We start from the raw sequence: 23,144 nt of genomic DNA on the forward strand, positions 1-23,144 counted from the left end.
CGTATCTCTGTCTCCTCTGATAAGCTATGAAATAGTGTCAAATTTAATTTTTATACCCACAGTGTTACATGCAATGCTTTGTGTTCAGAATGGCTTCTTATATCCATAGCATAAACACATGAGCTTTCTAAAATAGTTTTTAAACTGTTTTAATTGAAATGATTTCTTTAAATACCATCATGTATCATTTTCTTGCATCACATTATTTTCAACGTAAATGAGCACCTTCTATGTGTTGTGCATTTTGTTGGGATCCAAGAATAAAAACATAAGATACGGCCATCAGTTCTCAAAAGCTTAGGATCATTTAGGGGCTTAATAAGGGCATGCGCTATATACAGAGAAATTTTAAATGACTTCATATCATGAAGGAGTAGAGGAGCTGAAGATGATGTGGAGAGTCTCTACGGAGTTTGTCGATTAGTATAAGGGTAGGACTTAAGCAAAGTTGGAAGCAGCTATTTAAACAAGGGAAATTATTTAAACAAAGATGTGGAAGTGGAGACATTTAGCTTAACACTTTGAAGAGAGTTGCTTTGAGATGGATAGTAAAATAACAGATTTCAGACGCTAAATGAGGTCAGATTATGTGGACCTGGAATGCTGCCTTGGGAGCTTTGCAGTGAGGACTCTTTTTCTCTTCCTGCTAATTGGTGTGGGTGCTCATTTAGGGGAAAAAAAAATTTATATATATATTTTTTTAATTAAACCAAATGATAGATTTGGAGGCATTATAAATAAGGCTAAGAGATACTGAAGATGAAACAATAGAATTTAGTAAATAACTGGCTAGGAAAGAAGTGTCATGAGCTGTGGGATTCCGCTCGCGACTTAATGATAGTCCGTTCCCCTTTATGGACGTTGGCAGAAGGCGCAAGGCTTCTGGGTCAGAGACAGACGCGACCCCATGGCTCCTGCACAGCAGAGCCAGGCAAGCGTCAGCAGACGGGCATGTCATCCCAGCCTCCAGCTCACACAGGGACAGTGCGACAGCACCACGAGGGTACTTTGCATGCAGCAGGCTTTCCTCACAGTGGAGAAACCGGCACCAAGGGTTCGATATCTTTTGAGCAAAAAACAACCAGTAAACGAGCCAGTCCCCCTCCTCCTGGGAGGTGAACAGCTGCACAGTAGTCCCCACCAGGCTGGAGTTGCCTTGACTTACTTAGCTGCCTGTGTGACTGGCTGGCGACAGAAACTGCTCAGCGTCAGGAGGTAGCTCAGCCTTCCCGTCTGGCATGCTCAGGAAGAATGCACCGGGAGGCTCAGGGCCCATGGTGACTCTTCCAACAGGAGGAGAACTCAAGATTGGTTCTCAGGTTTCCTACACTAGACTCTTAGCCTCTGAAGAGCATGGCCTCAGCCTTAATCGTCTTAAAACCTCAGAGGCTCACACAGACTAAGCACTATCCAGCTATATCTAGTTCTGCACCCACGTCTAGATAGCGGCCACCCTAATCCATCAGGCACTCATCTAAGTTCAACTAATTACATTTGTTAAGACCCTATATCCAAATAAGGTCATATTCTGAGGTTCCGGGTAGACAAGAATGGGGGGGGGGTGTCACCATTGAACCCAGTGTAACATCTCTATCTCTAGTCAGTAAGTATGTAAAATGAATCAATGCATAAATGAGCAAGTGAACAAATGAATGGGCTCAAAATCATGCAATTGGATGGACAATGGCCACAATGGCAGAAAAATATTTAAAAAAAAAACAGGAGCATTCAATCTTAGACATGCTGGTTTCACTAGATAGCGGGACTTAAGGCTGGAGAGGGCCCGCAGGCAGTTGGGGACACGCGAACGTTGTCACTCCGGTGACGACCATTCTGCGTGACATCACTCCCCGCAGGACGGAGCCTCGGTCTCCCATACTGCACTCCTTCTGCGAGCCTCGCTGCAGGTACCAGCTCTTTTTTAGTTTTTTTCCACCCACGTGATTTGTATTTTTATCACCCCTCCTACACTGGCAACTTATAATTCCTCCTACACTCCTGTGTATCCGCACAACCTATAATTTGCTTTTTATTTAGGTTATATGTTTATTACATGTTTGTGCATTTCTAGTGTTATAGGCACTTGGGATTCACAAAGAAAATCTATTTTTTCATCCCTACTTTCCCACTCTCCTCACATAATATCTAAAATGATGCTAGGTACATAATTAGAACTTAATGAGTACTTACTGACTAAGCTCATATTTATGCTTATGCAAGTTATCCATAAGTAAACTAATTCATATTTTATCTGTTTTAACATTCCAAAATAAAAGAACAAGGTAATAAAATTTTGAGCATTTATAAATAGGAATATTATTTTATCTTATAAATATATATACAGGCACATTTCAATAGCATTTTCTGTGCAAATTGCTTTTAAGCAGCACTATTCATCCAGCTTTGATTTTTAACACTTTATTTTATCTGTAATACTAACATGCCGTGTTCACTGTCTTCATATCCCCAAATTATGAAACCCATTTTGTTGTGTTTTTGGAGATTACATAAGTAGCAGTCTGTCATTAACGAGGCAAATCACAGCTCCCACCCAACACACGTGTGTAAGATTCGGTAGGAGATTGGCTTGCAAGACTTTTTCAGCTTTGCAAATTGGTCTGATTTATTCATCATTCCATATTTAATTTCATTTTATGGCATTTTCACCGTGGTAGACAACATGCCATGCTATCCTAAATGTTTCTTATTTGCATTTTCCCTAGTTTAATTTCAATTCCATACGAAATATTATAGTTTAATGTTCTTTTTCTGACCTGAAATAGACGTCAGCATTCAGTCTAACTGAACTTTGTGGTTAATAAAGGGTTTTAGAAAATGATAGAGGGCAGACAAAAGAATAAAAAGAAAAGTTTAGTCCAATATCTTAAAAATGTAGAAACCCTCAAGAAGTACTCACATGTAAAAGACATAAACCATTAATTCTGATAATGGCAGCATGGAAAATAATCTAATTGGATTTTTTTTCTTGTGTGTTTGGTTACAAACCAGAAAATCAGAGATGTATAAATAGCAATTATTCTTTTTTTTTTTTCTTCTCTCAAATACCATTTTGGCGGGTTCTAAAGGTTCAGATTTAACTCTTAACATTAATGTAGAAACATAGCTTTTCTCACTGGAAGAGAAATCCAGAAAAGGCATGAGACAAATGTTGGAAGAAGCTTTGAATTTATGACTATGCGGGGGATTGGGGGGGCTAATAACAACAACCACAACCACAACAACCACCACCACAACAGCCACCACAACAACACCAGCACAGCTCAGTATCTGTTTCTTGAATAAACAAACGAATGGATGATTTAGGTTTTCTCCATTTCTTTCCTTTCCATTTTTTCCTCCTCAGTGCTGTCACACATTCTTACCACTTTTCTGCATAGATGCGGCTTTTGGAATTGACTGAAGTTTTAACTACCTGGAGGAAACACCATCACCTTTTATTGTGTCTTCAGGACGAAGCCAGTTTTACGGAAACGCAGTATTAAGCAGTTCCTACGAGGACCACATGACTCGTTTCGGTCCCCGCTCATCCATTTCAGTGTTCATGTTCCAAATTACGTCACTCCTCACCGCAGTTCATGTTCTTCATCTGTAGAATGAAGACGATATTAGTACATGTCTCAGTTTCATGTTGAGTCTTAAATGGATCAATAAACTAAAGGTGTTTAGAAACGTACCTGGAAAATAATAGGCAGTCAATATTAGCTGCTATGGTAAAATCAAGTCTATATAAAAATACTTCTCTATTACAAAATTAAAATCTAAACACCAGTTAATAAATATTCTTGCTTATACACAAAGTAATTATTTTAAGACTAAACTTAGAGGGAAACTTGGCATTAGTTGGTTAAGCTGGGAATATAACCAAATATTTTCAATTATAATTGGCAGTCTTGGCACTCTGTTTTTATAATTAATTTGAATTACAGTTTTTTTTTTTCTTGTTTTCTTCTGGATGCAAAGGAATATATTTTAAGATGAAAAAATGACAAGCAGCAGAGCAGTCTGTTTGGAGCAGGATTTCCTCCTGTGATTGTACTCATCTGTCTGCTCCTAAGTTAGTGCTATCAGAAAGGGCTTCGCTCAAACTCCTAATCTGCCACTCACTCGTTACTACGTGGCCTTTGGAAAGCTACTCAGCCTCCCTGAATCTCAGGAATGTGCTCTGTAAAGGATAGTATTAAAAATATTTAACTCAGATTAGTTGAGAATTAAATGACCTTGTTAGGTAAAGTGCCTGAAATAGCTGTTGAATACATGTCTTATGCATCTCTCTCCTCTCGTAGAGCCTTTGTGAAGAGTTGTGTCTACTGCAAACCCTTCCCTAACCTAATTCTGGTTGTATTGTTTACCATATAACATTTTTTACTTTCATAGGAGGAAATAGAAGTATAGGGTTAGACATAATGACCTGGTATTTGACTTAATTGCACTGTGCAGGCTGTTTTTTTATGAACGTATTTTATAAATTCTGAGCTCGGATTGAAATCAGAGCTTTTATACTACGTGAGTCGCATCTGTGTGTATTCATAATTTGAAAGCAGCCTATTAATTTAAATATAAAAATTAGTAAATGCTTGAAGGTTACTGATTTCTCCATACCGTCGGCCTCAAAACACTACGCACGGTTATCTGTTCATACCTTTGACATCAACTTCTCATCTGCAGTAAAGTTTAGAAATAGAGGAGCGAGTTAAATGGCACCCTGAGGAACCATCAGCCAAATCCAGACAGTGGGGTATTTTATAAAACACGTCTCATTTCCTCAAAAAAGCCATCAGCATAGGGAGCAACAAAGGAAAGACTGAAAAAGACTTAAGAGACTCAACTACCTAAGGAAATGAGTAGAATCTCTTTGGATGCTGATTTTTAAAAATTAAAAGGAATTATTTTTAGACTTTCAGGGAAACGGGAATATGGCTTGGGTATTAGTCACTATTAATAAATTATGGTTAATTTTGTTATATGATAATGGCAGTTGTGATTATGTAAACTAATGTGTAACATTTTAACTTTTGAGATGACTATAGAATTGTACTCAGAATAGTGAAGAGTTGAGGCTGAGTCAGGAATACCTGGGACTTCCAGTGAATCTCTGTGTATATCTGAAAATTTTATACACAAACATTAAAAATTTATAAAATTTGAATGTAGGCTCTCTAAAAGTAGCTTTTGTGTCTTTTAAGGTTTTAAACAATTATTTATATGGTATGAACTTAGTAAATACTTATTAAATTTCATGTATTGCTATATGCACATTTTAGTTTATACCAAGATTTTTGTAGGAATGTGTTTAAAGACTGATACTACAGCTATAAAATTTTTAACAGGATGTTTGTTCTTTACTTACCCCAAAAAACAATGAAACAGCCCTAACATGGAACAATCAAATTACAAAAGGATTTCATCCTTTACATTCCATATTCTGTAAAGTCATTATGATGAGAAGGCCAAGTATAGTTTGCACAGAATAGGAGTTTAAACGACCAACGTTATTACAATCGCTCCCTTCCCATCAAGTATAACTTGATTTAAAGAAGTAACCTTTTTAAGTTGGAGAATAACTGTGAAGATTATGGGTTCCTATACCCTGAAAACAGTGTTTTACAGTCAGGTAGAAAAACAGGAATCTGTCTTTGTGTATAGAAATTTCAAGAAACACAAGGCACTCAAATTCACTGAACTTAGTAGAATCAAAAGTATTTCATATGCAAATAGCCAGGTACTTTAATAGCTTCAATTCATTCCATTTCTCTTCAGGTAACTATTCCATAAATAAAAACTCATGTTTACCTCAGTTCTTGAATCAGATAATCTATTAAGAAAGGTAATGGAAATGTGTTCATTTTAAATTGTGTTAAGTCCCTTCAGAATATTATGTTTATACCAACCGCTGACATTGCAAGAACACTTGGCGAGACTTACCCCAGGGTAGGTACCTAGTTATATGGTAGTCATGCTACCTTGAATTTAATTTGTCAAACCAATTACGGAAAGGACAGCAGGTGTTTTTGCCTAACCCCATTGGTTATGATTAGAGATATTACAAAACTATGAAAATTAATGTTGACATACCACTTTGAGAGCTGATTTTCCTGTGCGTGTGTGTGGCATGCCATAGCTTTTCTGAAACGTGCATGTCCGCACTTGCCAGAAGAACACGTTATTTGTGGGAGACTCTGCTTCTAGAAGCGCATGTTGTCTGCTTCAATCAATTTTCAGCTATGAACAGCAGCTTTCAACTACGTTTCTGAAAGGTGGCTGCTTTCAATTAGCATTTTTCGGGCCCACCATGGCATTGATTCTGAGGAGAAATTTAAGGCTGCCAGAATCTATTATAACGTAGCATCATATAGATAAAAATCACCAGCTATAATAAATAACGTCTGCCGCTTCGGGGAACAACTTCATTTTTCCTCTGGTTCTACACTGTGCGGGAAATAGTGAACGGCGATTGTCCCGGGTGGTATGGAATGGGGCGGGGAACGGAATGGCCAAGCGAAGGTGCCTCAGCGCCTGGCAGCTTTTTGAGACAGTGCGTGGCTTCTTCGTCAGAGGGTCCCCAGGGAGACGCGCGGGGGACGTGCGCTGGCCCGGCCCGTCGAGGCGCGCGGCGGCCACGCGACCCGCCGTTCTGCGTGGGGACATTCTCGGTCGGACGGCAGAGCAGCGGGGCGAGCTGCCCGCCGCAGCTCTCTGCAGGCGACAGTGGCCGCGCAGGCGTCTCTGCGCCCGGCTCTTCCCCGTCACTGCGGGCGGCGAGGTGCTCGCTGTTTCCATGGTTTAGCCGCGCTGTCTGCGGCCCGTCCTCGTGAAGGCATAGCACTTGCTTTGCCGCATCCTTCCACTCTTTGACGCGCTGTGGACGATCATGGCCTCGGTGCGGACGGCAGGGAGGTCTCAGCGCTGGGGGAGAGCGCGAGGGGCCGAGCACGCCCCCCGGGCCTCCGACACGAAGCCGGCTCGCAGAAACGTCTGTCGAGTTGTACGTGAGGAACATGTCGAAGGATCGAGCCTTCTCTTTGCTCTTCAATTTCGCTGTATTCTAAAATTTCTCCCGAGTGGAACTTTCATGCCAGATATCCCAGTGCTTGATAGAAGAAAACAGATTAGAGTTTTGATAGTTGAAATACAGAACCGAGGGCTGGAGCAAGAGGGGAAGAAATGGGTAATTTTCAAGTGAAGGTGCTTCCGCTTTGCCGAGGAGTGTTTTCTGTGTCTAAGAGAATCTTCTATAAATTGGACACAAGCAGACTGAATAGACATTTTTGTCTAATAAACATGGCTCTCACTTTATAAATTATGTGCGTGAATTCACTCAACATAATTTATTGAGGGCACACTGTGAGCTGAATAGCATCTCTGCGAATGCGACTGGAAACAAGTGAGGTGCAAATTCCCACCCTCAGCAGAGCTGATGCGCTGGTGAAAGGAGACATTTAAAACAATGGAAAATGAGTAGTACGAGAAAAATCAAGCCGAGAAGGGTGAGAAATGGGGCTGGGGTGGCCCGCCGTTGTGAATAGGATGTCTAAGGAGAGCCTCGGCTAAGAAAATGAGTTTAGACATCTGAGGTAAAGGAGGAAAAGCGGACAGATGTGTGACGCGGGGGCGTCAGGAACAGCAAGCAGCCCGTGTCGGTGCCAGAGGCAGGAGCAGTGGAGTTGCGATCGGGAAGAAGCGAGGGGGCCAGGGACGCTGGGGGAGGTCGAGGGGTCGCCGGGGCGCGATTATGCAGGGCCTCAGAGCGTCTCGACGGATGGCCACTTTTATGCTAAGTGAGATGGTTGAAAGACTGGGATCTGAGGTGTGATGTGACCTTACTTAGGTATCAATGAAATCAGTATATTCAGAAAAGACCAATGTACATATAAATGCATACACGGCGTGGCAAACTTATTCCTAAAATATTTGAAGAAAACAAAAGGTTTTATTTGGATTGTGTTTTTAAGCTGTTATTAACAGAACTTAATAGTTACTAGAACCCAGTTCATTGGCACTGGGCTTGTTTAGGGGTAACAATGTTTTATGCAAACCCTGTTAGTGGAGAAAAAAATATATTGAATCTTCAGGTAGAACCTAGACTGTCCAAGCTGGAAAGAAAAGTAGTCCAGTACAGCCTAGTTTGTGGCGGATGTGAAAATACCGAAGCCCAGACTGGTTAATGATATCCTCAAGACCACACACCTGGTCCTGCACAAGTCCGATTCCAGATTTCAAATCTAGTTGCTACTGTTCCATGATAATAGCAACATAATCAAGATATTAAACTTGGTTTTAGTTTTTCCTCTAGTTGATGGAGGATTGGAGCAAACTGCTTATGTTTTTTGCATTTCCTCATTTATAAATGAGAAAGTGATTCTACTTGATTCTGACAGATTCTGCCCCTGTTCTCCTGGCATTCCAGATCACAGATAACGCATTCATGCAGAGAAACTTACTAAAAGTGTATCCTTAAAGGTAAAGATATTTGGTAGATTTACTTACCTAGCACGATTCTGTAAGAGAGATCTGGCTTATTCTCTCTTTCCCCATGCATTTTAAATGGACTGGCTTCTTTGCCATGGAAACAGTTGCTCTGGAACTTCATGTTCACATGCCACCTCGACCTGTATGCTCTCTAGATCAGAATAATATAATCTAAGGCACTTCGAACAAATGTTCAAAGATGGTTTAAGGAAAAGAAGAGGGGCTGAAATGATAGCTATAGGCGAGAGAAGTAGCAGACGGATTTGACACAATTGTTTCTAATACTTTCATGAAGAAAATATATTATGTTATTTTCTTTTACCACGAAAATGTATTCTTTGTATTCTGAAATGAAAGTTGTAGGTTTGATTTAATCCCAGGTTCTTTCCTGGGGGATGTGATACTTCAGCACAACCTCACCAGCACTTCAGGCTTTGATGCATTGTGACATGTTTCTGTCAATTTAGACGAACAGGACGTGGCTGTGCCTCAGATCATTTACAGGAGTGACATATATGGGAATAAACCGAAGTGAGAGAAATAAGCCATTTCTTATAAAGAGTCCAAATACTGTTAGAAAAACACTAAAAAGAGACTTTCAATTTACTGGAAGAGGAAAACCATACATTGGATTGAAAAATTCAGTATTTATTAGTTTACCGACTTTGTTTTAAAATCTAAAACTGCAGATGGAGTCTAAACTTTTCAGGGCAAAAACAAAAAGCTTTGTGAAATGTAAAGGATATTCTGCTTGGCTTCTATGATACCATAGTGAAGAAATTAATGATATGCTAATACATAGAAACACTCGATGACTTCGATATCAGTTCAGTTAATGACCTATTGCATTATTTGAAATTCATGAACAAAGAAAACAGCATATACTCAACATTAATTTGTTTCAAAAACAATTGTATTAAAGAGTTATGGCTAACGAAGGGTAACACATATATTTTTAAAGACATTTTTCTTTTTCCATACCTCCAGATTTTATTCTGAGCTATACTGTTGCTACAAGCAAGTATAGTGGCTTCCCATTGGGCCGTCTCCCATTGGCTGAGCTGTTCCGGGGCCGGAGGCGGCCCTGCCTTCCTCCCGCTCAGCAGGTGAAGTGTTGCCCCTTCCTGTCGGGGGCAGCAGTGTGCAATGCGTGACTCATGCAGTTTAAAGGAGGTTTCTGTTTGTTGAGTCTCACACTTTCAAGGAAGATACATGTGACCTGGAAAGCTGAGGCGGGTCCACTCTTTCTTTACTTATCCAGTTAGAATGGCTCCGGGACAATCCATCCCAGCCACTTCTGAATCCCATTTAAACCACATGAATCTCACTTCCACCTTGTTTTAACAAAATCCATGAAATGCAGGTTTTAGTAGCATGTCCTGGGCTGAACTGCAGCGATTATTAAATGCCACGATGGCATTTTGATGCTGGGGTGAGTTACGTCTTCCTCTCACTTCGTGTTGGTTAATCCAGAAACAGTATAGTAGCTCACATTTTTTTCCCCAAAACTTATCTCGGCTGCCAAAACATTTCAGAAAACTGTCACCTTAAAAAGTAGACTGAAATTATAATTACCTAGAAAACTGTTCTTTCTCGACATTTTTTGACTTTGTCTTTCTTGGGCTGGGAGCATCACAGACGGTATAGCAGAGTGGTGACGAGTGTGGGCTCTGTGTCATTTTTACAGACAGGCTGTGCTGGTTCGTTAAGGGCGCCGCGTGTACCTTGGGCCCCTCACCCGTAAACGTGGATACTGGCGGTGCTCACCGCAGAGCTGCTGCGAGGACCGAGTCCGTGTTAACATATGCAAACTACTTAAATGTTCCCGCGCACAGAGTAACTTCTCCTTACGTGTTTGTGGCTGTTCCTTAGGGATGCCCATGAAGGTGCATGATACAGGTGGCCCGGGGAAAGGGGGAAATGTGGTTTTGACGCCAACTACATACTTTCTGTGTCTCTGGAATGGCCTTTGTTAACCGTTGGCAAGTTCAACTATTTTTGTTAGAGCAATTACTCCTTATTTCGTCTGTAAACATGTAAATGGTTTCAGCAGTTATATGTGCAGAATGCATCTTTTTCATTTTATCCTCCAAGGACTCATTATCAAAAGATAATAAGTGAGACAAGTAATAAATTAATTTTAAAAAATAACAAATTCGTAAGCCAAAAATTATAATACTTAATTTTCAAATGATTTGGACGTGAATTCACTGTTCAAAAATTAAATTAACCAGAAACACTAAATAATAGACTTAGGGAATTTTTCCCCTGTCAACAAAATGGATTAAGCTCTTAAAATGATAGAAGTTTCTATCTTTTTGCCAGTCGATAGGAGTCTCTCGTTTGTACTATTATAGTTTGCCCTGAAAGTGAAAAAGAACAGGACATTCTGAATCCCCATTTGATTTGTGTCACTGCTGATGTCATCCAGGGTGACTCATTTTTTTCACAATCAGATGATATTTTGGTTAATGGAACGTCTTGTGCACGGAGGAAAGAGATGTTCTGTATTATATAAGTCTGCCTGAGATCCCAAGAACTGAAGTGCTTGCTCTATTATATGTTTTCAGAATAGATGCAAAATGGCCATTTAAGCTAAGGTATTATTTTCTGTAGTCTCATCTGGGAAATAATGAGGCCAAAGGAAGCTAGACATACTGGTATGTTTTCTAAACAGTCAGTCAGTGGATATGTTCTTATTTTTCACAGACTTAAATGTAATATTAAAATGTCAAAAAAAAAAAAAAAGCCTTAAACTGGCTAGCTCAAATGGCAGAACTAACTTTCTCACAACTCTCGAGGCCAGGAGACCGCGGTCAAGGCGCTGGAAGGCAGGGTCAGATGGGCTCGCCTCCCGGGTCACAGGCGGCCACCTTCTCGCCGCGCTGTCACGTGGGGGAAAGAGGATGAGGCGACGCGCGAGGGTCTTTAGTGAAGGTGCTCATCCCATGTGTAATGGCGCCGCTGTCTTTACCTAGGCACCCCCAAACGCCCCAGTCCCTACTACTCGCGCCCCGGGAGACGGGGTTTCAGCACAGCACACGTAGGCGGTACAGTCCACTGTGAAACCCACGCGCTTTCCCTTGCTGACTAGCAGGCCACTTTGTAAACTTCTAAACTGTCATTCTTTAAATCATTGTACACATTTTGCAACATTTTAACGCGTATGTACACAAACCGCAGTATTTACTGATTCCCAAAGAAGGTGACATTTTTAGGGGCCTGGGGCGCCCATTCCATTCTTCTCAGGTCATTTTGTGCCATAACCTCTCTCCACATTTATGATTTGAAATATAGGACTTTAGTCCCAACACTAGGCAATATTTATATAAAGCCACTGTATTGAGCATGTGACTTTTGAGACTTTCTTTTTTTATAAATGAAGGTCACCTAAGTAGGACCCCTGCAAGGTAATATTTTTCTTTTTCCGATGGTCCAGTCTCTAACAACTATAAAGCTTCAGGATCTCCATTACGTTTGTGCCTTAAAGATGACCAATTTAAAGGTTACAGTCCAGTCAACCAAATTCCTAAAAAAACCCCTTATAGCCCAGAATGCCACATTGTTATTTGGTGACTTAGCTGTTACATGACCTACAGTACTTGTCTAATTTGGTCGGTTAGATTTTTCCCATAGGAAAGTCACATGGGAATCCAAATCATTGTCGTCAAATGTGTTAGTGATCGTGGAGTAAGAGTTTTCATCGATTGCTTTTCTAAGAGCGCTGTGTTTTCATGTCTGGATATGTTCATGATCACAAATTCCAGCCCCGAAGTTTAGTCTGTGTTTTCTTCCAGGTCATGCATGCATTTCTAAAACCTTTATACAAGGCCAGATTTATTTGGTGTTTTGCGTTGAGAAGTTTTTAAAAGTATTCCCTCTGACATTTTTCCCCAAACAAAGTCTGTACTTCAATTTTGATTTAGCAGTTTTATTTGGGGGGGTTTAGGGGGGAAGACAGTTAGCTTGTCTATGAAAAAGAAAAAAGGAAATTTCCAATTTAGTCTTAAATTTGTTTTTCCAGTTTCCTTTCTTTTTCATTAATTTAGTCATCATGTTCAATTCATACTTAGTTTGAAATATTAAGGTCAGAGAAAAACAGATCCATGAAGGATGAAATGAAACTAAATGTTTCATTTTTTTTTAATTCCTAAATTGTTTACATTTTCAGATTTGGGTCCATAATGCACAAATTTAAAGACCAAAAGAGGTTTAGATGGTTGATGTGTAATTTAAGCATACGTTCTGTAAACTAACTTAGGTAAGTTACAATAATAACGTGGTGAAGGAAACATTTTTTCTCGGACCACATGTATAATGTAATGAGAGATGCATATGACTAACAATGACTTGATGTAATGAGTACTCTTGGGTGAAAACCAGGTGGCTAGAAAAGCAAATGAGAGAAGCCAGACTTATCCATATTTGCAAAATAATTCCATTCGTGTCATACCAGCCACTTAGCCAGAACATACGCTTACAAATAATTTTCAAGGCCTTTGCAACTTAATAATATCTAATGTGATTTAGTGGGCAGTATATTTCAATTTTTGGTAATCTTTGGAGGAAAATTAAATGTGGATTCTATGTGGGATTTATTTATTTTTTGGCAGTATCTTCTCTTTGCTCCTAGTAAAACCGTCGTGGTCATCATTGTGTGCCTCACGTTCACACCCTGAATGTTGATATATATATATTTTTTTACATCACAACTAGAAGAAAGATGTATTGATTTTTCCTGAACCAGGATACAAATACAGCATAGATGTGGACAGGAAGTTTCAGAAGTAAGCAGATTGTTCAGTGTACCGCACTCAACCACATGAATTGCAGATTTTTGGACTGAAGCTTTTTAGTTTGATGGCGTCCCACTTATTAATTTTTGCTTACGCTTTTGGTTTCACATCCCAAAAAGTGTCGGTAGGGAGACAGACCAGGGGTTACCTTTCAGTTTTATTACTTACTAGTAGCTGTTTGACCTTCAAAAATTTCTAAGTGTTTAAGCTTTTCACAACTCATGGCCTTATCTAGAAATTGGGTAATGAGCGCCCGTAGGGAGTAGTTAGAATTGTGAAGATTTAATGTTAAAATACCTGTGAAAATATTGTGCTAGAATATAACATATCTTCAACTGCTTCTCTCACTTTTTCACTGTCTTTCTACAATCTGAAAATATTAGTAGATACTTGAATTCAAGTTCATAAATGTGTATGTCTATAGATGTGTATCTGTATGCACTTGATATATATATTTATGTGTGTGTATATTATATAATGTGCATATGCATATATATATACACATACATGTATACACATACTACTTCCTTGGTAGACTATGGCCAAGGGACTTTTGGCAATGACATTCTTTTCCTTGTGGTGTGAAATCATATCCATAAGTGAGACTATTAGGTGTCAGGAGAGCATCGGCGTGAGCCCCAGGCCACATGGCCAAGGCTGCGATGGGCAGAGCAGCAGTGTTGGAGGAGGACAAGTGACAGAATATTCTTTGGTATGATCTATCTGTGACTGTAATGATCCTCTTACGACTTTTTAAATGGCTGCAGGCCCTTAATCCCAAATTCATTCTTAAAGTATTAGGGTCAGAGAAGAACAAGTTTATGAAGGCTGAAATGAAATGCCCTACCCTAAAGAATAATATTTAACTTCAAGAAGATACTGAAATTATATCATTTAGGTTTTAAAATTTGAATCCACATTGCACAAATCTGAAGGGCAATAAAGATTAGAAGGTTGGGATAAGAGGCCTTTGAATAAGATTATTAGTGCTCAGAGAGGCTTTAACTACGAGAAGAGGTAATTGTTTTTGTATCAGCATATGTTCTGATACTTCAGTGCAGACTGTTGCACATCGGAATATATGTCCTGAATTTGAGAGTTTCAGAACTATTACAAAGAGGCCAGTTGTGTATTTTTAAATGTGGTCTTGATCATGTTATCAATACTTACGTCTATTTTGATAAAGGTGAATAGAAGACATAGTGCAATATCATGTATGTAGTTCATGAATTGAGTTTTCCATTTTGTAGAGGAAAAAGGCATTTGTAAAAAGTGCATACAATGATATCTCTTTAAAAGACAATAGTAACAACAGTAGTAATAACAGTGATGATAAGCTTTTACATTTATTTTGTTTATTCTGTTCACAGATACTTTTTAAGTACTTTTCCTACACTTAAGCTTTAATTCTTACAATAACTTATATTTTATTCACAATGAAGTAAGGAAAACCAGACTCAAAGTAGATAGTTTGGCTCCCAAAAAGAGGTCGATGCCAATTGCTGAACCTAAACTTTATATTGTTTGTTTGTTTTAATATTTAGGTATGAAAGGAAACATTTTTAAAACATACTTAATATAGACATTTCTATTTTTAAGTTTTAAAATTCAATTAAACTTGATAGTACTTAAACTTGATAGTACTTGTTGAAACTAAAATAGTTACATTTGCTCCTGAAATTTTTGATAGCTGCTTTCGCCAAAATTTTACAAGCAGTAAAGATAAGACATTATTGGTTTTCTTTCTCCTTGAAAAATCTATCCCCTCCTTGTGAAATACAGTAAAGTAGTCCAAAGGCAGGGAGTCGGGGGGAGAGGACCAGACACAGCGCGTGGCCATCGACATGCGCACCTGACAGCTGGGACACGGTCCCCCGGTGAAGCCACTGCTTTTCTGAAGTGTCCACATGATTCTCCGCCGCTCTAGCTCTGTGAGCTCTGCTTTTCGCCTTGGGTCTAGTTATTTCATTGCTTCTTTGTCCTTATGATTTGAAAACATGATTAGAGTTTACAGCTCAGAGATGAATTGGCTCAGAGAATCTACGCTTCCATTTCAGGGAAGAAAATATAATTTTCGATGCAGACAGGATATATATTTTACATTCTTTATATTAAATATAAATAGAAATGCAAAAAGAGTGGGGAGAGTAATGTAGGAAAGAAAGGAACTTGGGAGCTACATCTTCACAACTGTTAAATGTGTAATTTAGAGCTTTAAATTTCACTGAAAAGTACAGTTATTGATTAAATGTTCCGTTAGTTCATCTATGCATTTGAATCACTGTTTAGTAGCTATTAAAGGGCTGTGGTCTCTGAGCCTTCTACTAGGCACCGGATCTAAACTGTAACGCACGGCGCTCTGACAAGCTGGCTATTATAGTTAATGGGATACATGAAGTATAAACAAGTACTCAATAATATAAAAATTTTAAGTAGAAAAAGGCACTATAAAGAAAAGTGAGTCAACGCTATGAGAGCTTACATTTCAAAGGGAGGATGGGCGCAGTTATCGACATACACATGTGTTGTTCCAAATACCTTAAACTAATTATTTACACAGATTAATGCCCAGATTGGACCAGTGTTTAGCACAAATTCTTTAAAATGGCAGTGTACTGTCTACAGGATTGAGTATAATATATATATATATATATATGTTTTGCAGAAAAATCTCACATGTATTCCGTAATGCACACTGGAAAGGTCTAAGAATACCAAAACTAGATGTGACTTTTGTCTGCTATGACACGTGCACTCACAATATTCTGACATCGCTACTGCCGTTTTTCACGTACATGAAGGTGGGTTATAGAACCTGTCCAGCTCTTTGATGATAATAGCGCATTTGGAAAAGCAGCATGACAAAGGCTTACCTGAGTACGTAGCCACAGGCGTTTCCTTCGTTATCCTACTGAGATTTTAAACACGCTGAAAGAGTGTGAATGGTGTACGGATGCAGGAAAGGCAAGATCTTAAACTTGCATTCGTGATTCTGGATATAAATAAGAAAAAAAATGTTAATGATTCAAATCAAACTAGCACGCTTAACCCTTATTAAAAGAACTTGTAGTGGGATTTAACAAGGTATTCTCAACAATTTTCTTGAGCAACCTATAAGAATAAAAGCAAACATGCTTTAACAGTATTTTCTCTCTCGGTGGCACTTGTTCTTTCAATGTTGAGAAAACCCTAGGATTTAAATACATTGATTGACAACTTAGAGTTGTTTATTTTTCTTTCCTTTTGATTTTATTTTCTGTTGATGCTTGCAGCAATATTAGTGCTCTAGGAAGCAACGGTAAATGAACAGTCGTCATTTGCACACTAATTCTCCTCTAGATATTTTATGATAAAACCACTTTTATTTTTTGTTGTTGGATACCTTTTCAAAGCAATAACTGGCTCAGTTACATTCACAATCAGCTTCCAAGCATGCTAGTGAGACGGGGCGCAATGTCCTCCGAAGGAATTTCATGCAGTATCCCAGCTCAAATCAAGTATGTCTACCTATGTCTAATCTTGTGCAGTGATGAAGGAAAACTATACACTATATAAATGTTATAATACTCATTATGAACTATGTAGTTCATAATGAAAACTATATATTTATATAGAACATATGTTTACATAACTATATATGAACTATACAGATCTTTTATATCAGTTAAATAACTGCCTGGAGATGTGCTGAGGTTAACCTCACTGCAGGACCCCCCGAAATGTCTTATTTATAGAGATTCGTTTTGTTTTCTATTTCTAGAACCTCAACCTACTGGCTCACTCGCATCCAGTCTTTTCTCTACTGCAACGAGAACGGCCTGCTGGGCAGCTTCTCAGAAGAGACGCACTCCTGCACCTGTCCCAACGATCAGGTGGTCTGCACAGCGTCCCTGCCCTGCACGGTGGGCGACGCCTCCGCCTGCCTCACCTGCGCCCCGGACAACCGCACCCGCTGCGGCACCTGCAACACCGGCTACATGCTGAGCCAGGGGCTCTGCAAGCCTGAGGTGGCCGAGTCCACGGATCACTATATCGGCTTTGAGACTGACCTGCAGGACCTGGAGATGAAGTACCTGCTGCAGAAGACGGACAGGCGGATAGAAGTCCACGCCATCTTCATCAGCAACGACATGCGCCTCAACAGCTGGTTTGACCCCTCGTGGCGTAAGCGGATGCTTCTCACCTTGAAGAGTAACAAGTACAAGTCGAGTCTGGTGCACATGATCTTGGGTCTCTCTCTACAGATCTGCTTAACTAAAAACAGCACCTTGGAGCCCGTGTTGGCCGTTTACATCAACCCCTTCGGAGGCAGCCACTCGGAGAGCTGGTTCATGCCTGTCAGTGAGAACAGCTTTCCAGACTGGGAGCGGACTAGGCTGGACCTCCCGCTGCAGTGTTACAACTGGTCCCTGACTCTGGGGAACAAATGGAAGACGTTTTTTGAGACAGTACACATCTACCTGCGGAGTCGCGTCAAGTCCAGTGGCCCCAATGGCAATGAGAGCATTTACTACGAACCTCTGGAGTTTATTGACCCTTCCCGGAACCTGGGTTATATGAAAATCAATAACATCCAAGTGTTTGGCTACAGCATGCACTTTGACCCGGAAGCAATCCGGGACCTGATCTTGCAGCTGGACTACCCCTACACTCAGGGATCCCAGGACTCAGCACTTCTGCAGCTTCTGGAGATAAGAGACCGTGTAAATAAACTCTCCCCACCTGGGCAGCGTCGTCTAGATCTTTTCTCCTGCTTGCTTCGTCACAGACTCAAGCTGTCTACCAGTGAGGTGGTGAGGATCCAATCTGCTCTGCAGGCGTTCAATGCCAAATTGCCAAACACAATGGATTATGACACGACCAAATTATGTAGTTAACCATTAATGTCAAGCACAACCCAAAACCTTGAAGGAGTTTTTACAGTGCTTTTGTGGAACGGTTTATGTTTGGAAGAGTATATTTAAATTGTCTTTTCAATATCTGTCTTATATCCGTCAATAACATTGGATGGCAATTTACACACGTGAACTTGCTGACAATGAATATATTATACTGCAGTATTGGTTTATGAATGAAATAAATACTGACACCAGTCTAGAAGACATTCTACTTTTTACAATAAATTTCATTTGTAATTTTATATGTTCCGTGGCAATGCTTTTGTGCGTTACGTCCTCCAGAGGGAACATAAAAAGATACCAATAAAATTTTGTAGCTGAACAGTTATTAAAAAGAAGTGCTGTGGGATTTCTTTTTTCCATGAAATGAGTTCTAGTGTGATATAGCTTGTTAGAACCTGGGGGAAATGTGCCAAGATTTTTTTAAAAGAAACATTTGAAGGTCCCTTTCAATAGCCGTTAGAGAAAACCTAACTAAGGGAGAATGCTTAGTAAGCAGTTATATTTTTATAGTTAATAGCACAGCGGAAAGTCTACATGTTTATTACCTATACTTACAAACCAGTCCTAGAGACAGATACCACCATTATTAAAATAAACTATTTTCCAACTAAATACCAGAACGTTCTGGCATACACACGGGAAGCTCAGTGTGATTAGAAGCACACAGAGCAAGTAAAACCTTAATTTTCTTAGCAACTTGCTTTGTCATTCTCTTTCATTCTAATAACCAATAATCAGTATACTCCACACGATCATTTTCATTTCAAGTACAGAGAACCTAGTTCTTTACCAATCTCAGTAACATAACATTTCTAGAATTCACAAATTGCAATGTGTCGGTTAAAAAAAAAAATAATGAATTCAAGTGTAAATAGATCTTTTTTTTTTTCCTCTAAAAGAAACTTATTACTATATTTTGTAGAGCAAACTCAATATCTAATTCTAATTTAAATTTTTGGTTTGAAATTCAAGTCGAGTTCCCATACTTTCTGCGGTGTAATGTTAGATGTATAATTAGTACTAATTTTTCCCATGAATTTAAATTACGCTTTTGTTCAGATATATTAATGTATCTTTAAAGTATGGTTATGATAGTTCTCACTCAGCTCTTGTCTAAATATTTCATAAACATTTCTTACAATTTAAACAAATTCACTGCCAAGCCCCACTTTCCTGCTGAGGCTATCACGTCATTTCTCAGGGTGCACTAAAAGGAACCCGTAGCTTGTATGAAAAGAATAAAACTGATGGCAAAACAGCACACGGGCATTCTAAATTCTTGAGCTATTTGTGTCTAAAGCATTTTAAGAACAAATAGACATTTCAGACAACAAATACTTAATCTACCATAAGCAAAGCATTGTTTTTCCACCCAGTATCTAGGCGGCTTGTAGGTAATTCAACAGAAAATACAAACAATTATTAAATGCAATCTTTCTGCCATCAAAGAATATTCCCTTCATTTAATTCTGACAACAATGCTAGGTCATGGATTATTATTCCCCTTTTCTTGGTGAAAACAGACTCAGAGTGGTTTGTCAAACTCTCCAAGGTCACAAACCAAGAAGTAGAAAAACCAAGATGTCAACACAGACTTTTCTGGAATGAATCTGTCCTCTTTCAGTCCACTACTGAGTTTAAATGAACTGTCCTATTTCTGCATTAAATCTCATAACAATGAAACAAGAATCACTTCTGAATTCGAGGTCTAAGTCATCATAAAACACATGCTCTCACTGTATTCCTGAACAACGACATAAAACCAGAATTTAGCATCCAAAATCAATCACCTACAGAACGACCAAGCTTTTCCAATAAAGATAATACATTTCAAAGACATTAGCTGTAAAAGTCAGAACTACCCCTAGAACTTTTCCCAGAAGTCTTAGAGGCCTTGCGGTCCAGAGCCTCTGAGCCCCAGAAACCACCTGAGCAACGCGCCTGTCACACGGGACTCTGAACAGCGCTCATTCCCTGGCACTTAAGGAAAGCGTCGGCAACACTACTTGCTCGTGGCTCAGCTCGCTCTGTCCAGACTGGCTCAGGGGAGAGAAGATCCTACAAGCACAGGTAAGGAAGATCCCAAGCAGGGTGCCTGGCGCACACTGGTACCAAAGCGCCACTGGACTGGATCACATTACCTTAGTCCAGCGGCCTGGGTGATGCTGCCAGTGCCTTCTTTCCATCCGCCTCTGCCTTGCCCCTGAAAGCAGAGAAGGGGTGTGAATGCCTTTCTCTGCACGTTTTGTCTAAGATAACACAAAGGCAATGTAAGCAAACATAACCAAGAAAATTCTAAGGTACATCCAGATTTAAAGGACAAATGACTGACATTTTTTCTATTTCTATTCCTCATGTATTACCAGCTATTAAGTAATGTCCAATAAGCAACAGACAATATAATCTAGTTTGAATACGACATGTGTTCTCCAAAGTATGAGGGGAAAAAAGCATCCCATAAACATTTCATTTTTCCTGAATTGGACTATATGAAAACATTTTTGCTTGTTATTGCTTTAGGAATTCGAGAAGTGTTAATAAAAACTTTACTGTCATAGAATTTTATTTAGAGACAAAGATTGAGAGACATACATGTAGAATCACATTTTATAAGACGGTATTTGATTTCTTTTGGGATACTCCTAAGTCAAGTCTCTTAATTGGAAATTAACTGAACTTAATAAACTTGAAATTCTGAAAAGTGAAAATGTACTGAGAATGTATTTTCTCCAGAAACATCTTCCTGCTCCAGGTACTTTGATGACTATCATACTGTGACTTTCCTATCGCTGGAATCTCAAGGTGATTTTTAGCAAGTTAAATCAGTATTCAAATGATCACTATCGGCTCAAAAAAGAAAAATGCTGAAATAACTGATGCTTGTCTCTAACTGCATCTAAATAATGCAAGGAAATTAATTTTCTATTTTCTGTGATTCTTGTCAAAACATGAATAAATATTTTGAAAGGAACCAGGACTATGCACTGCCCTTAAATCATATACGGATGTTTTAGTGTTGGTTTTGGTAAACAAATCTGCTTCTCTTATAGAGGGTATTAAAAATCTCTTTAAAAATTTACTCATTTGAAGAAAATAAATCATTTGAAACAATTTGAAAACTATATATATATTCACTAAAGTGGGAGTTATAGAAGATAGGAATTCAACTGGAAGTAGAGCTGAAAGTTTTGGAAACCTAGTAGAAAATACAACTTTTAAATAATAAACCTGACACAAGATTTTAAGACCTACAAATAGGTTTCCCAAATCGATGTGAACATTGAAAACAACACATTAAATAAATCAAGCTAAGAAAAACTGTGATAACTATCTCATTCTGATTTGCTGCCTGGATCATTTAATTAGAATAATCCATTAGCAAAATTGCATATCACTCTCGTCGTAAGAACGGTATCCTAATTTGAAACCAGAGAGTCACAGACATGGTATCCTTGGGCAGTAACGGCACGATCAGCGGAGTCTGTGAACCCTGAGCGCTGACGCCCGCCACGCCCGTCCACCCCGACTCTCCCGCTCTCTCCGTTCCGCTTCCCTCTCCCCCGCCTTCGGGATCATGTTTATCTTTCTATCTCTGGGCTTTCCTAGAGATAGAAATGTAATTATAATTCAAACGCCCCTCAATATTCCAATATTTGGTAAATATATCTTAGCTGGAAATTTTAACAAACATCCATCCCCATTTCTTTTACATGAAAACATATTATTTTAATGAGCTGTGAATGGCTATGAATTAGAATACCCACGTCAAATCATTTGATATTGAGGACATGCCACCAAGTGTGGTAAATTAGTACATAGAAGTGAAATTCAATCTGAAGCAAAAATTCTGCACTTAACAATTATCTCATGTTCTGGCAATCAGATTAACCATTTAATGACTAAAGTACAATTTCATTCTATGATTATTCAATATAACTGTCACATAATAGCTGTTCTACATAATACCGGGTTAATTTAACATTTATGTAGTGCTTACCGTGAGCAAAGCACTGTTCTGGGGGCACAGTGAACACAAGGATTTCAAGGTGAGTAGTGACTACACAGCAGGTTTCTGCCTTGCCTTTCCCTCCGACCCGCATTAAGATGAACGTGAAATAGTCCTGAAAGGGTCTTCGAAAGTGTAAGAATGAATGAATGGGAAAATGTGCCTGTTGAAAAGATTACATATATACATAAACACTCAAAATGTCAACAGTATACATTCAAAATTTAATTATATACTGTAGAAAACAAATCAATTTCATTATTTCATAAGGAATTATTTAACAAACAAACTTGACATTTTTTACCATTGTAAACATAACAAAGTAATTAAAAATGTGTTTTGAGAAAGAGTTATGATCAATTTGAAAGTATGACCAATGGGATTTTTTTTATCAACAGACATTAAAACGTGTACATGATGGGAAAATATGATATCCAGAAACACAGTGTAGTATGTGTGGAAATGGCATTTATTTAAAAATGGTCACTTTAAATAGTGAAGGGGAAGGCGGGATTTGATTTTCTACTGGGAAGAGGAGATTGAATCATTAAGATTATGACTTAAAGCCAAAGCAAAGAACAAATTAAATTTGTGACTTAAGAACTGAGCAAAAATAATGTAGCTGCTAGCTGGGAGGTCCCCACCACTAAAAATGCATTCACTGGGACAGAGCTATCCGGTAGAAAGACAATTAAGCCATGAATGCAAATCATCTATGCTTTTACGTCATTCAAAATGTTCTTTCAGCCTTTTTTTTTTAAAGTACAGGAAAAACGTTTAATGTTTTAATTAAATCGATACATCTAAGATATTACAATTTAAAATATAATCAATAAGAAGCAATTAATGGGATATTTTGTATTACTTTTCGGTTCCGAGTCCTGGAAATTCCATTATGATCCGCCTGCATTTGCTCCCATTGTGGCTGGACCCAGCACTGTTCCAGGGCTCGGC

At 38.9% G+C, this 23,144-nt stretch overlaps 1 protein-coding gene and 1 long non-coding RNA gene across 7 annotated transcripts in view; one reads left to right on the top strand and one right to left on the bottom strand.

The window, feature by feature from the left end:
* The window catches only part of BRINP3 (BMP/retinoic acid inducible neural specific 3), a 295,934-nt gene extending 277,511 nt beyond the window's left edge, over window positions 1-18,423 (top strand). For all 6 annotated transcript variants that reach the window (XM_016122669.2, XM_016122668.2, XM_016122667.2 and 3 more), the window contains one exon: window positions 17,044-18,423. In XM_016122669.2, the coding sequence (XP_015978155.1) occupies window positions 17,044-18,160 (1,117 nt within the window). In that variant the 3' untranslated portion in view covers window positions 18,161-18,423. The remainder of the gene's footprint in view (window positions 1-17,043) is intronic.
* Window positions 17,595-23,144, bottom strand: part of LOC118613357 — a 125,410-nt gene continuing 119,860 nt past the window's right edge. The window contains exons 5-7 of the long non-coding RNA XR_004955406.1: window positions 22,182-22,353; window positions 20,326-20,387; window positions 17,595-17,698 (exon numbers count right to left, since the gene is read on the bottom strand). This is a non-coding gene — a long non-coding RNA (uncharacterized LOC118613357). The remainder of the gene's footprint in view (window positions 17,699-20,325; window positions 20,388-22,181; window positions 22,354-23,144) is intronic.

The sequence above is a fragment of the Rousettus aegyptiacus genome, unplaced genomic scaffold (genome assembly GCF_014176215.1).
Source record: "Rousettus aegyptiacus isolate mRouAeg1 unplaced genomic scaffold, mRouAeg1.p scaffold_m13_p_18, whole genome shotgun sequence".
NCBI lineage: Eukaryota > Metazoa > Chordata > Mammalia > Chiroptera > Pteropodidae > Rousettus > Rousettus aegyptiacus.